Raw genomic sequence first — 14555 nt, 5'->3', positions numbered from 1 at the left:
AATCTGTAATCCGATTGTATTCAATCAGACTGGCAAAAATCTTTGCATGTAAACACAGCCACTGACTAGATTCAGCTCTGCGCCGATAGTCGGTTGCTAGGTAACAGACACGACAGTTGATCGTCGACTTATCTCGAGTAAGTTAAGACTCCCTAAGTTGAGATAAGAAAATATGCTGTAAACTAAGATTCTTAAATTAAGATTAGATTTGCTTTTGTAATAGGAATTGGTGGAAAATCCTATCTTGACTCATCAAATCTTAAGACAAAAAGATGCAAAGTTTCTCTAGTACGGCCCCAGGTTTTTGCGAAGATCATCTAAATTCAATCTGCAATATTTGCCTCACAAAGCTTGGTACTAAGAGGAGTAATTTCATAGTCCCAAAAGACAAAGGTTTACGCTACATCCTTGCACGGTTACAAAAATAGAGTATGTTACAAGTGACTGAGGAACAAATCCAATTCAAGTCTCTAAAGCTCTTAGGCCATCATGATGACTAGGAACACGTGCACTGCCTAAGCAGCTCTGAATTTAAGGCACAGGACAAAATACAAGTCACAAACGGATATTCAAAAATCATAGTTCATCGATTTAATGTTTTAATGGCAGAAAGGGAATGGGCGAGAAATGAACTTGCCTGCTTTTAATTCATCACTGGTCAGGACATGCTTGAAATCTAAACATACAGCATGAAACAAGTCTAAAAACATGGGACATGAATACTCAACTACAACAGTACCAACTTGTTATTAACTAGTTTATTGAATTGCCACATAGGCTAGTTACTGGATACATACATACACATACACTGCAATTAAACTGACACAGAGTTTGTTCTTGTTTTCCCCCCAATACTATAGTCCGTTAACATAGTGTTTTCTAATTCACTCAGTGATGAGGCACAGATATATTTAAGTTTGTGACCAGCTTCAAGAGCATGGCCAACATAAGAGTCAACACCACTGAACTTGCCTACAAAGCCAGGTCTAGATCCTGACACCCAGGTGCTTTTCCCATGCAAATTTCAACCCGTGAGTGCGACTTAAGTATACACATGGGCTTTAGGCAGTTAGTTCAGGACTAGGGCATGCCTCACTAATACATGTTGAGCAAATCCTGACCTGGCATGCATGTAATTTTTGTCTAGCTCTGCTCTTATACTGGGGTATTACAACTGTTTACATAAGTGATTTAGCGTTATCACTGATAGGTTGGCCAAGTTGTAGATACCATTTGGCAACAAGTGCATGAGAAGTGAGTAAAGTAGGGCTGCACAATACATTGTTAATCGTTATCACAATATTGGTCTTGCAATGCTGTCACATAACCAACAAACCGCTGTAGAGGTTCATCAATATGCTCAAGCAGTTGCAAGTTATAATGTAGTTGCAATATGTAGCATATAACTAGTGTATCAGTATAATATATTGTCCATATCGTGCAGCCCTAGTGTAAACTGTCTAAGCAGAACTTAAGCAGTCTGTGTCAGGATCTTCCCTTTAAACCTCAGCAAACTGAGAGACACATAAGGCCTCTATGTAATCTATCTGTTCCTCTCTAAGGCTACTTAATATTCCAGCTAAGCTGTAGTCACCTTAAACCTCTCCTCCAACCACTCCCTCACTCTCTCGCTGGATCTCCATGTAATTTTGCGCGGTGGTCTTGCCGTGCTGTTCCTTCAGGTGGCGCCGCAGGGCGGGCTTGTGGGCGAAGCAGACGTGGCAGAAGGCGCAGACGTGCGGCCGCTCGCCGCTGTGCATGTTCATGTGATCGCACAGCGTGGACTTCTGCGTGAAGGTCTTGTGGCACAGGGGGCAGGTGTGGAGTTTGGACGTGCGGTGGACCACCATGTGGCGGCTGAGGTTGCTGGAGTGGCTGAAGTGCTTGCCGCAGCACGGGCAGACGTACAGCAGGTGAGTGGAGCGTGAGTGGACGGCCAGGTCCTGCACTGAAGAGAAGGCTAGGCCACAGTGCTCACATGCTACTGTCCCTGTGACACAAGATGTAGACCCTACAACGGCTACGGAGTCGTCCCCCCTACCTTCCTCGTCTGTGGGTAACGGCACCACTCCTAAATCTTCATCAGCGCCAGAGCCATCCAGATTAAAGTGGGCTGGACCAGAGTCAGTGCCTGGTATGTTTCCAGGGCCTTCTGCCTGCTGGTACTCCACTGGTAGTGGACCATCTGTCATAGGTTGGGCCGACAGGTAATCTTGTCCGATATCGGCCCCGAAATTACCCATTATCTCTTCAGAGGTGGGAAAGCGCCAAGCTTGTTGAAAGTTACCCATAGGCCTCCGCTCATGGAAAGTGTAGCGCCTCCTGTGCTTGAAGCCCCGCCCCCTGCCTCTCCTCGGCTCACCATATCTCCGCCTCCAGTAGCGGACTCCAGCCCTCTGGCTGCTACCTGCAGCTCCACCTTCCTCCCTGCTCTGCTCCTCACCACGTGTCGGCACTCCCATCACCTCCATTGCATCTCCAACCTGTTCATGGACATCAGCATTATCTTCTGGGTCTTGGTGGTCATCCTTGATGTGAACCTGAAATACGCTGAAGTCATTTCTCACCTCGTCCTCTTGAATACATCCAGAGGGATCTGGGGCTCTAACCTGTAACACAGTGAAATATTTTTGGCAACTATTTATTAAGAACTGGATACACAAAGCTAATGTTTCTGCTGATTTAAAGAGAAATACTGATTTCCGCTTCTGAGTGGCACTCAGAAGTGGAACTGAGTGAATTTGTCATCATACAATGCAGATATGATCACACACATCAGTTTTGTGGAAGTTCATGATTAGTCTTATGCAAATGTAAAACTGCTTACTGTAACAGTACGTGTCCACTTACAACTTCACTGTGCCATATCCTATTCATTGGAGTGCATGACAGATACAGCGTAGCGAAATCTGCCTCGTCATGTGGCAAAGGTTCATCAGAGTTTTACTTTATTTGGCCGTTTAAGACAGTGGACTGGTCATGGCCACAAGTGACAAACATTAAACTCTCTCTGAAGTTTATAAGTCTGCATGTTCTCACTGTAAGCTTTTGCGTAAGCTTAAATTAAAATAAGAAAAAGCAAGCAGACCGTTTACTGCTCTAGATACTTTATGTTCAATGTGTTTACTTGTTCTTTTCCTTCACTTCTCTAACAACACAGAAGCGACCATACAGCAAAAGCAAGCGGAGTAACGGCATGACGGAATGCAGTGACAAAAAGTGCAAGTGGAAAATGAACACTAATCTCCTGCTTCTCACCAGGGACGGTCACAGAGTGCTAATGACCTTTAAATCTACTGCGTTGTTCAAAATTGTATACCTTCATTTCATCACTTATTCCTGAACAATATTTTTTGGACACCTTCTTTTAAATTACAAACTGAAAGTGAGTGTGGCTTAAACCAGTAATCAGCTGCTGGAAGTGGGTATAACTGTCTGTAATGGATTTCTGATCAATCAAGAAATGTTCATAACATGCATACACAACATAATTTAGCCAATCACCAGTCTAGATTTTGGAACAAGCATACCTATTGGTTTATGGGCCAAAACTGACTGTTCAGGTATGTAAAATCTATCTATACTGAACGACAGCATTTTTTGATGCTCAATAGTACTATGAAGTAATTCAATTGGTACCTCAAAGTTATTGAATTTTGATACCCAGCCCTAATTCCTGGATCACACTTTGTTCTGACAAGATCATCAAGGTATGGTTTACATTCCAAGTATGGCACATACCTGTCGAATGGACAAGTCCTCATCATCTTCGTGCTGGACACCAGGGCCTTCCACATCAGTGGGCTGGGGATCCTCCTCTGAGCTGTGAGGCTGCAGGGATGACGTGTGATCAGAAGTAGCTGATGCACTTCCACTGACGATCACCGGTATGGACTGGGAATCCTCTGCTTTCATCTGAGAATAGTCATGGAGAGACAGTGACAAGGGAAAAAAAGGCCGAAGAATGGAAAAAGAACATTTAATTCTTTGCACGGTATTACAGAAAACTTGATTATTTTTTATTATCTATAACATCTATAATTTCATTAAACAACTAACCGAACTAATGTCTTCTGCTATTTTCTTTCATTTTGCCTCATCACACCATCGGCATCATTGAGCAGCTCTCATTACTCTAACATATTTCTGTCCTCCAACCCATGACCAGAACAATAGGACTGATCAAAGCCTACCATCTTTAGGGATGTATTAATTAATTCTTGAAAAGCTCTTGAAAGAACAGAGGATGGTGTGCTTGAGGCAGCTTTTTAATGTAGTGAGTGATGTAAGGCTATGGTAAAAAATTCTCTATTCCCACTCAGTGTAGTCACTGATCGTTTACTTTAAGTAATAGGTTGGAACAGTGAAAGCTCACTAGTGACAAAACTCAGTAAAACTGCTGATGAGGTTGGATATCATCGTGGATTTTTAACCCTTGCTGTTTACATCCAACTCTAGTGATTACAAGTGGGCAGCAAGACGTCTAGCTGTTTACACCTGGCATTTCCATGTGTCTGGAATGTGTCTGGAGCAGGCACGTCAAACTGGTGACCTTTGGGTCAAAGTGCTATGGAGACTAGCATTTACCCTCATCTAACATTCTGAATTCAGCTCCTGAAGTCTTTGCTAATTAGCTGATGAGCTGAATCAGGTGTGTTAAATGACGCAGTGAGCTGAAGTCGGTGGTGTTTTGGCCTGCGAGGACTGGAGTCCAACATAATGTGGTATAGCGTGACCACCTATGATCGAATTCCTTAACTGGAGATGAAGTACCACACATATTTGGCACATCTGTCGCTACGTTTGTTGCCAGACAAAATTGAGCCACAAGACCTTGTTCATGCACATATATGGGCTGTTACAAATGGATAGATTGAACTGATTGCATACCCAACAAGAAGGGAGACGGAGGACGAAGTTACGCAGCTGCTTTTACCTCTGCTGTGATGACTTGGCTGACCTCTCATTACTGTCAGGGATGCTTTACTGTTCATGCTACAAATTCTGCGTGCCTGTTTGCATCCATGACCACCAACCATTCAGTCCATCTACTGCATTGTTGTTCACTTATGATCAGATCACCCAAAACACACGTAAATGCCAAGTGTAACAAGGCCTTAGAATGTGTTACCATATTGTAGCAGCCCTCATGGAAACTTAAAAACTACACAGAATACAGTACAGAAGTGTAAAGTGGAGCACACTCACTCCTAGTGGATTGTCGTTCTTAGGCTGCAGGTACCGGCTCAGGGCGCCCCTGCATTTCTCCACCACATGCTCCATTTGGAGGTAGCTGGCTGCAGTCAGGTAATTTACAATCTCTTTGGCACTAAACTGCAGAATCCCTGTGTAACAGGACTGCAGGAGCTCCCGCATCACTGTCGAGCTGTGCAACACTGACACCTGCTGAAAAGATCAGAGGCTTTTACAAACAAGGACAGCCAGGAAGAAACTTTGTTGCTGTAAAAGGTTTTGCATTTCTAATGCGCCCATTAGATATTTTTCCTCTGATGTCCTCTTATCACATGTATTGGGTTTGTGTACCAAAAAGTCCTGATTCGTTTACACCTTCTCTTTATCCTTTGGAATTAACCAGGCCGTTTTTTTGTTACTGTAGCTTTAAGGCTGACATACATTCTCATACAAAAACTTTAACACCCCTAGACAAATTACATTTTGTTGATTTTCTAAGTAAAATAAGTTAATACATCTTCTACATGAAAAACTCAAATGTAGTATTTTCCTGCAAATGTTAGTGCACAATGTCTATTTGCTGAGGTTAACATTGAAAAAAAAAAAAACAGAAAATAAAAAATGTTCCATAAACATTCCATAAATTCACTATTTGGGCCCTTTAATGCAATAGATAAAAAATAATCAGTTGTGAACAGCAAAACTCAAAACCTAATCAAGAGAATATCTCTCTGAGATCTTATACCCAGAAGTGGAAACTTCTCGTACATTTCACTAGCTGGCTGGCATCTTACTGGACACTTAACCTTCATTAAGTCTCTTAATGTTAGCACGCATCTTGTGGGTGGGTACCTGCAACTGCGCAGAGGGGTTCAGCAGAAACTGGTCCCTGAGAAAGGCGGAGCAGGCGGCTAGCACCACTTTATGACCACAGAACATCCTCTTGCCTCCAGCCATGATGGTGATATCACAGAAGTGCAGCTGCTCCCGTAGAGAGTTCATGTTCCTGAGGGCAACGTCGCCATGCCCAGGTAAACGGAAACACACAATATCCATCTCTGTAGGGCAGGAAAGGAAGTCAGGAACAAACTCCAGCAGCACTGGTGTTTTTAATACCATAGTCATGACAATTGTAATAACAAACAATATGGTTTTAACAACAGTATTCAGTGGCTTCATCACAGTACTAGACACCAATCACTCTTAACCGATGAAGTGAATAACATCTAGTTATCCAGTATCAACGGCACATGTCAAGGACTGAAATGTATCAGACGGTACGCAAACAGTCGGATATTATAGCTTATGAGTTGGAAGCTGGAAAACCAAGGTAGGTATAAAGACCACAGCAACTTTGAAAAGAACCAAACTGTTATGGCCAGACGACGAAGCATCTCCGAAACTGCAAAGCTTGTGGGGTGCTCCTGGTCAGCAGTGGTGACTACTTATCGGCAATAATAACCAGCCCTTACTCAAATGACAATATGTGGTCTTAGCTGTGCAGTTCTTGCTATGAGGCAGTAGAGTGATTGAGTATGACTAGATGTTCATCTTTACAGCGTCATAGTTTTTAAAAGAAAAAAAAAAACATCAGTTCAGCATCTCCTAACAGTTAAAAGGGCAACATGAAAAATGTAACCACTGCCATCGCTACAGCTGCTGTGAACATGCCAATTCACAACATACAGTGATGCCACAGCAGCCTCTAGAGATTTTCCATTTAAAAGATTAGGGAAACCCCCTTGTGATGAGGTACAGTATCTTAAAGGCTGGGGAACTTTGAGAGGAAAAAAAAGTACAAGCACTTGAACAAAATACTGAAGAACACTGATGGACGAACATGCAGAAAGGCCATAAAACTGAAAGTTTTAGGCTAGAATGACCCTTACCCTCATCTAATACTCTGAATTCAGGTCATGAAGGCTTTGCAAATGAGTGGAATGTGTTTAATGGGGTAGTGTGTCGAAGCCTGCAGTGCTCTGGCCCACGTGGACTGGAGCCTGACCTGGCTCAGTGTGATCTCTCTAAATGACATGATAATACTGTGAAATATGATGGTGATATGACAAATTACGGCAGTAATTCCTAGCAGCATTTTGGTTTAAAATCAACTTGACCCCTGCTTTGGACAGTTATTGAAAATACTTATTGAGGTAGAGATTAAAATGAAAATGAAATCAACATTAATTTAGTAAGGTTTTGAGTGGCTGGGTTCCAAAGCACGCAGTGAAATACTGACAGTTTAGGCATAGTTGGTTAGCTAGTGTTTTTTTTAACAGTTCTTATGAAGAAATGATAACTGAACTCATGAATAATGAGACTTAATTATATATATATTGTTGCTGTCGGAAGAAAACTTGTATCTCCGTTTTTGGCATTTTTCAGTTTTTGACATAATTTGAAAGTATGTTACTCTTTACATTACAAAATTCTGGTTGCATTGACTTACATTGAAAGTGAAGTATGTTTTTTCCTTCTCCTATATATAAAAATGTCGCTGCTTTCGGAAGAAAACATTGTATCTCCAAAACAGTAGCTTAGATATCTATCTATCTCCACTCCCCAGTACTGAACATTTTTTTTATTAACTATTTGTTTGTTGTTATAATTTTATTATACATTTTTATTAATAACATAATAAAACTCACTTGACACAATGGCATCATCCCCAGGGGGTTGGGATGCCTGCACCCGCCACAAGTGTCCTTAACAGCAACTCAATCTCTAACTGAATACTCAAGTCACCTGTCTTCAGCGCCAGAGCATTTCACATGCAGGTTGAGAAAATTTACATTATCATTAATTTCACATTTTATACCATTAACTTTTGAAATGTCAGGGTAACAGTGACAGCAGTGAATTTATAACAATAACACATCGTTTTCTGCTAGAAGTGAGGAGGAAGAGAAGAGAAAGAGGTAGCGGTGGTACTGGGACTGCTTCTGCAGCTGGGGGTTGTCCTGGATGTCACAGGTCTTTTTTGGTGCTCCAGCGGTGGAGGCCTCAGTGGTCTAGGCCCCTATGCCACAGCAGCATCTCATACTTCTCTCCAGTGATGTCCCAGGCCTCAACAAAGACTCTCCTAATGGGACTGGGAGGGGCTAAGCGTCCTGGAGTGGGTGATGGGAGAATACAGAGACCCTTATAGTGTTGTAAAGTCCTCCTTGAGTGCAAGGGCTTCTGGGAAAATGTTTTGTGCAAATAATCAATGGTGGGATGTTCTCCCCAGCTGCACTGAAGCAGGCCAATACAGTCATGTGGTCTTGAGTGCCAGGGGCCTGCTGGTATGCTTGTGAGTACCTTGTATCTACTGTCATCCATCTGGAAAACACTCATCACAATTATAAACTTGCAATAGCTGGTCCCTCAGTGTAGATGTCAGCAGGCTAAGCTACCTCTCCACTATGTCCGTGCTAGCACACGCTGCCATGGTCAATGCCGTCAGGGCTCCATATGCTTAGCCCATCCGCATGCCTCCTTCTAAAACATCTAACATCTAACACAGCAGTGGCACTGGGGTTCCTCTTTATCCACACTTCACTGGGTACGCCTGCAGCTGCGTCTCAGTGAGCAGGAACCTATGCTGTGCACAGTGTATGCAGTGCTGCACTAGAGCCCTTTCATCCTCACTTTCCCACCCACTCAGTCCTCCAAAGTGTTATGGGGGACGCTGAAGAGCTTGGCTGCATTGTATAGAGCCATACCAACAGAAACCTCCTCTACCTCCCAAATTTTTCTCTTTGCCATTTTTCTGCAAAAAGTTGTATTTCTAGCTTCTGTGCGTTTTCTACTTTTTAAATCCTATGACAATTATTATTATTATTAGCAACAGCAGCATTATTATGTAAAGTTAGATGTTATTTGTAGTAGGAGTAGTAGAAGTATTACTACTATGTCTGTAATGTGTGTTTATTCACATTGCTTTGCCTGTTTGTGGAGTCCAGTTCTTTGAGTGTTTGATTCTACCAGCCAAATGCGTTTCCACATCACTCTCACCAGACTCAATGGTTTACAAGATTGTGTTTGTCCTCTGTGGGCACCCTTTCTCAGTATATGTAACAATACAAGAGTCAATTTAAGGGAAGCCAGGCCATTTCCTATTTCTTTCTTTATTAGAAACATGACTGCAAAACGGTAGAGGGCACCCACAACTGACTGAATGAGGATGAAAGAAGCTAAACACACACACACACACACACACAAAAAAAAATAAAATTCAACTTGTTTTTAAACCACTTGCATGGGACTCACAATTCTGGAAAGTGGTATAAGGGAAAAAATTAATGAAAGAAAAAAGTTTTCTGATTTTCTAGAGCAAATGTTCTAGATAATACAAGGTGAGCATTACTGTTGCCGAGGTCTGAGCGGTTGGCGTTACCGTTGCCGAGGTCTGACCGGTTGGCGTTACCGTTGCCGAGGTCTGAGCGGTTGGCGTTACCGTTGCCGAGGTCTGAGCGGTTGGCGTTACCGTTGCCGAGAGCTGACCGGTTGGCGTTACCGTTGCCGAGAGCTGACCGGTTGGCGTTACCGTTGCCGAGAGCTGACCGGTTGGCGTTACCGTTGCCGAGAGCTGACCGGTTGGCGTTACCGTTAACAAGGGCTGACCGGTTGGCATTACTGTTAATGAGGGCTGATTGGTTGATGAGCTTATCAGCTCACTGGCAATTCTGGCTTTGCATTAAATATTTCTCTCTTTAATACAGAGAGAAATATTTGTTGTGAAATGGAAAAGTGTTGTGTTCCGAGCAGTTTTGTACATGCAGTGTTACATATTTAGCAATACTTAAACACTGTTTACAAGTATGAAAAAATAAAGTTGAGGCTAAATACTCTACTAAGGCGGGAGCTTACATTTAGTGAATTCCTTCACAAAGCAGCTGGTGAAAAGAGAAATAGAGAAATACGCTATATGTGGAAGTGGCTAAAATTTGGGGACATTTCTGCTGATTATATACATACTGCTGATTATTTCAACAACCAATTTAAATGGCAAGAAAATTGAAATAAAAGAAGCTGACAACAGCCATAAAAGCGCAAGCAACATTTACAATGATTTAAATGCTTACTGGTAGTGAAAGGATCCCTCTGAGCAGAGACAGCTGATCAAATACACCAACACATTTAGAATCTAGATTTAAAACATGTTCTTAAACATTAACGTTAAAAATGATCGTCATAAAAATCGGCAATTAATGTAAATAGCCTGGCTGAACCCAATGTGGCATCTATGCATGTAAAATCCATAGGTGTGACACTACATAGTCTGTGTCACTGAAAATGACTATAACTTTCCATTCCAAGAACCAGAAAGTTTGACCATATTAGCCCAATTTGATCAGTCCTACACCTGGTTACCAGTGAAATTTGATTATAAAATTCTATTACTGACCTATAAAGCTCTAAACTGACTCGCCCCTCAGTACCTGAGTGAACTTCTCTCCTACTATGAACCATCACGCCTACTTAGATCACAAGGTGCTGGCTTACTATTAGTGCCTAGAATTAATAAAGCTACATCAGGGGGAGAGCTTTCTCATACAAAGCCCCCCAGCTCTGGAATAATCTTCCTGTTAATGTTCGGGCTCACAGAGACACAACCTCAGTCTTTAAGTCTAAACTAAAAACTTACTTGTTTAGTCGAGCCTTTGGTGATTAGTCTTCCCTGTCAGATCTAGACCTGCTGGAGTCTCTGCTGCTCTGTAATCTGTGGTCAGTCACTCATTACAGAACTGACTGTGTTTTTCTTTCCTTTCTTTGCCGAGTTTAACAGCCGCCCATCCTGTGCGTCTGATGCTGCTGCCTCTTCTGCCTTGATTGAGTGCCACTGCTCATCAGCCTTCTGGACCGGCTTGACCACCACTAAGCTTCCTGCTGTATAACGCTGTGCAGTCCTCACCTCAGATGCTGCCGCCGCTGCATATTCCTAAACTAATCAAATTAACCAGTGCCCACCTGTTTTTCCTGGACGTTGTGTAAAAGATAAAACAGAATACGATGATTTGCAAATCCTTTTCAACCTATATTCAATTGAATACACTACAAAGACAAGATATTTAATGTTCAAATGGATAAACTTTATTGTTTTTTGCAAATATTCACTCATTTTTCATTTGATGCCTGCAACACGTTCCAAAGAAGTTGGGACAGGGGCAACAAAAGACTGGGAAAGTTGAGGAATGCTCAAAAAACACCTGTTTGGAACATTCCACAGGTGAACAGGTTAATTGGAAACAGGTGAGTGTCATGACTGGGTATAAAGGGAGCATCCCAGAAAGGCTCAGTCGTTCACAAGCCAGGCTGGGGCGAGGTTGTGAACAACTGTGTGAGCAAATAGTCCAACAGTTTAAAAACAACGTTTCTCAATGTGCATTTCATCATCTACAGTCCATAATATCATCAGAAGATTCAGAGAATCTGGAGAAATCTCTGCAAGTAAGCAGCAAGGCAGAAAACCAACATTGAATGCCCGTGACCTTCGATCCCTCAAGCGGCACTACATTAAAAACCGGCATTCAGTAACGGATATTCCCATATGGACTCAGGAACACTTCAGAAAACCACTGTCAGTGAACTCAGTTCGTCGCTCCATCTACAAGTGCAAGTTAAAACTCTGCCATGCAAAGCGAAAGCCACATATCAACAACACCCAGAAACGCCGCCGGCTTCTCTGGGCCCGAGTTCATCTGAGATGGACTGACACAAAGTGGAAAAGTGTCCTGTGGTCTGACGAGTCCACATTTCAAATTGTTTTTGGAAATCGTGGACGTTGTGTCCTCTGGACCAAAGAGGAAAAGGACTGTCTGGATTGTCATCAGCGCAAAGTTCAAAAGCCAGCATCTCTGATGGTGTGGGGGTGTGTTAGTGCCCATGGCAGGGGTAACTTGCACATCTGTGAAGGCCCCATTAATGCTGAAAGGTACATACAGGTTTTGGAGCAACATCTGCTGCCATCCAAGCAACATCTTTTTCAGGGACGTCCTGCTTATTTCAGCAAGACGATGCCAAGCCACATTCTGCACGTGTTACAACAGCAAGGCTTTGTAGTAAAAGAGTGCGGGTACTAGACTGGCCTACCTGCAGTCCAGACCGTCTCCCATTAAAAATGTGTGGCGCATTACGAAGCGCAAAATACGACAGCGGAGACCCCGGACTGTTGAACAACTGAAGTTGTACATCAAGCAAGAATGGGAAAGAATTCCACCTACAAAGCTTCAACAATTAGTGTCCTCAGTTCCCAAATGCTTTTTGAGTGTTGTTAACAGGAAAGGTGATGTAACACAGTGGTAAACACGCCCCTGTCCCAACTTCTATGGAACGTGTTGCAGGCATCAAATTCAAAATGATTGAATATTTGCAAAAAGCAATAAAGTTTATCCGTTTGAACATTAAATATCTTGTCTTTGCAGTGTATTCAATTGAATATAGGTTGAAAAGGATTTGCAAATCATCGTATTCTGTTTTTATTTATGTTTTACACAACGTCCCAACTTCACTGGAATTGGGGTTGTACTATAATACTTCGTATTAACAATGTTTGCTGTCTGGAGTTCTATCTTGCCACTGTCACCACTGGCGACGCTCATGAGGGCTCGGACCTCGGACTTTCTTTCTGTAATACTGATTGTTCTGTAAAGCTGCTTTGTGACAACACCCGTTATAAAAAGTGCTATATAAACAAACTTCGCTTGCTTGCTTGCATTTTACGGTTACTGTTAGAGGTGTGTGATGTGGCAAAAATATTACATTGTGATATTTAAGAAAATTTCATGATAATCGATGTAACAGTATTTTTTCAGACATGCGATGTTAGAACAGAGAAAAAAATAAACAGCAGTGCCACATTAAAACAATACTATAAAAAACGATTCATTTTATTAAATATTTTGCATACTGTGATGAACCAAAACCAGTTAAATGGGACTAAAACGGCCCTCTCTTTAAAATGAGACAGGCAGTTGGTCAGGTTAAGTACTGAGGACATCCACGATGTGTTTAGAAAAGCATACTGTGTTGTGACATAATTTGTCATGATAACAACACACAGCTCAAGTTACTGTGATATATTTACTCAGCTTTAAATCTCTTATTGCAGTATTACGACACACAAAATGCTTTTCTGAGCACATCCTAAACAAACACTGAACAAGACTGAACGAGTGCACGTTTCACTGCAAACAACCAGTTCTGTTTTACTGGCTTGGTCCTGCTTCACTAGATTGGGAGCCGAATTGTATGTGAAAAACTGAGTAAACATTTGCTGGTATTCAGTTTCTGAAGGCTGTTTTTAAAAGCAGCACCATTCGTGCATCATATCTGTGTTTCCATGCGGTGAGAAAGATGAATGCATTAAAGCTGCAAGTGAGGCCGACACCGCTCCGCCATTCTAGCGGTAAGTCCACAAAACCCCACGACTGGAAAAAAATAAAACCATACGAATCCCAACTAAGCTCCTTATTCGCCATCCTGTTGTACGAATTTACTCGTTCCACCTTAAGCGGTGCAGCAGTTACATTCACACTGCACCGTTTAAGGTGGAACGGGACAACTCGAACAAGAAGCTAGCGGAGAAGCAGCGGACTTCGGTCCTCGTTAAGGCAGGTAGCTGTTAGCGTTCCTCGCTGAATGGCTCTAAGGCCGCAGCGCAGCGCCAGACTGAAAGACAGAAACCCGGCGGGGGTTCAATTTCCCACGCGATAGAAACGGCGCATCACACGGGCCGTTATATTCACGCAGAAACAGTAACTGGTGGCTGTTGTTAGCATGTGTGCTAACGGCATTACCTATTGTCTCCGTTAGCGCTAATGCTAACCGCGCCTGGAATCGATGTTTAATGAACGTTAGCGCTGCTGGAGATCCTCTCACCACGCAGTCTGGTCTTAGACTTACCTCTAACGCTGCGGCGACTGATCTCTCCAACCCTGAAACCAAAAACAACCGCTTTATCAGAGCTCAATTAACTTCACGCCGCTACTGTTTACTTCCCCATTACAGTTACCTCGACTACGGCGGCCGGCTCGAGACCCTCTGACGTAAGGCCGGGCGCGTTTGAAAATACTGAAATCCTGAAAAACGGACTTTTTAACCGAGTGAACGGAGGACTGCACGGAGCCCCGCTGATGACATCCTGTAGAAAGAAAAAAAAAATGCGTGGGAACGACTTAGTAAGGCGTGGGAATGAGATGATTAAGTGGTGGCCATGACTTAGCGAGGCGTGGGAACGAGATCACGGCTTACTAAGTTCGTGGGCACGCATTAGGATCTCGTTCCCATGCATTATTTTTATTTCTCCAGGATGTCATCAGGGGCCGTTCCCACGCCTTACTAGGTCGTGGCCACGCCTTATTTTTTATTAATACAGGATG

General features: G+C 42.7%; 1 protein-coding gene across 5 annotated transcripts; it reads right to left on the bottom strand.

Annotated features, from left to right (window-relative positions):
- Positions 1-568: 568 nt before the first annotated feature.
- LOC108411936 (zinc finger and BTB domain-containing protein 12-like) lies at positions 569-14244 on the bottom strand. Of its 5 annotated transcripts, none has more exons than XM_017683742.2 (6): positions 14189-14244; positions 14080-14111; positions 6046-6251; positions 5209-5406; positions 3742-3915; positions 569-2609 (listed from the first exon to the last, which is right to left on the bottom strand). In XM_017683742.2, exons 3-6 carry the CDS (start codon positions 6247-6249, stop codon positions 1596-1598), a joined length of 1590 nt encoding a protein of 529 aa, XP_017539231.1. In that variant the 5' UTR covers positions 6250-6251; positions 14080-14111; positions 14189-14244; the 3' UTR covers positions 569-1595. The 5 variants fall into 5 exon arrangements, with proteins under 5 accessions (XP_017539231.1, XP_017539234.1, XP_037391396.1 ...); XM_017683745.2 differs by having other exon boundaries at positions 569-2483; positions 2568-2609; positions 14080-14232; XM_037535499.1 differs by adding an exon at positions 7842-8303 and having other exon boundaries at positions 14080-14217.
- Positions 14245-14555: the final 311 nt, after the last annotated feature.

This window comes from Pygocentrus nattereri, chromosome 27 (genome assembly GCF_015220715.1).
Source record: "Pygocentrus nattereri isolate fPygNat1 chromosome 27, fPygNat1.pri, whole genome shotgun sequence".
NCBI lineage: Eukaryota > Metazoa > Chordata > Actinopteri > Characiformes > Serrasalmidae > Pygocentrus > Pygocentrus nattereri.
The sequence above is the reverse complement of the archived record's forward strand: the minus strand, read 5'-3'. Positions and strand labels throughout refer to the sequence as shown.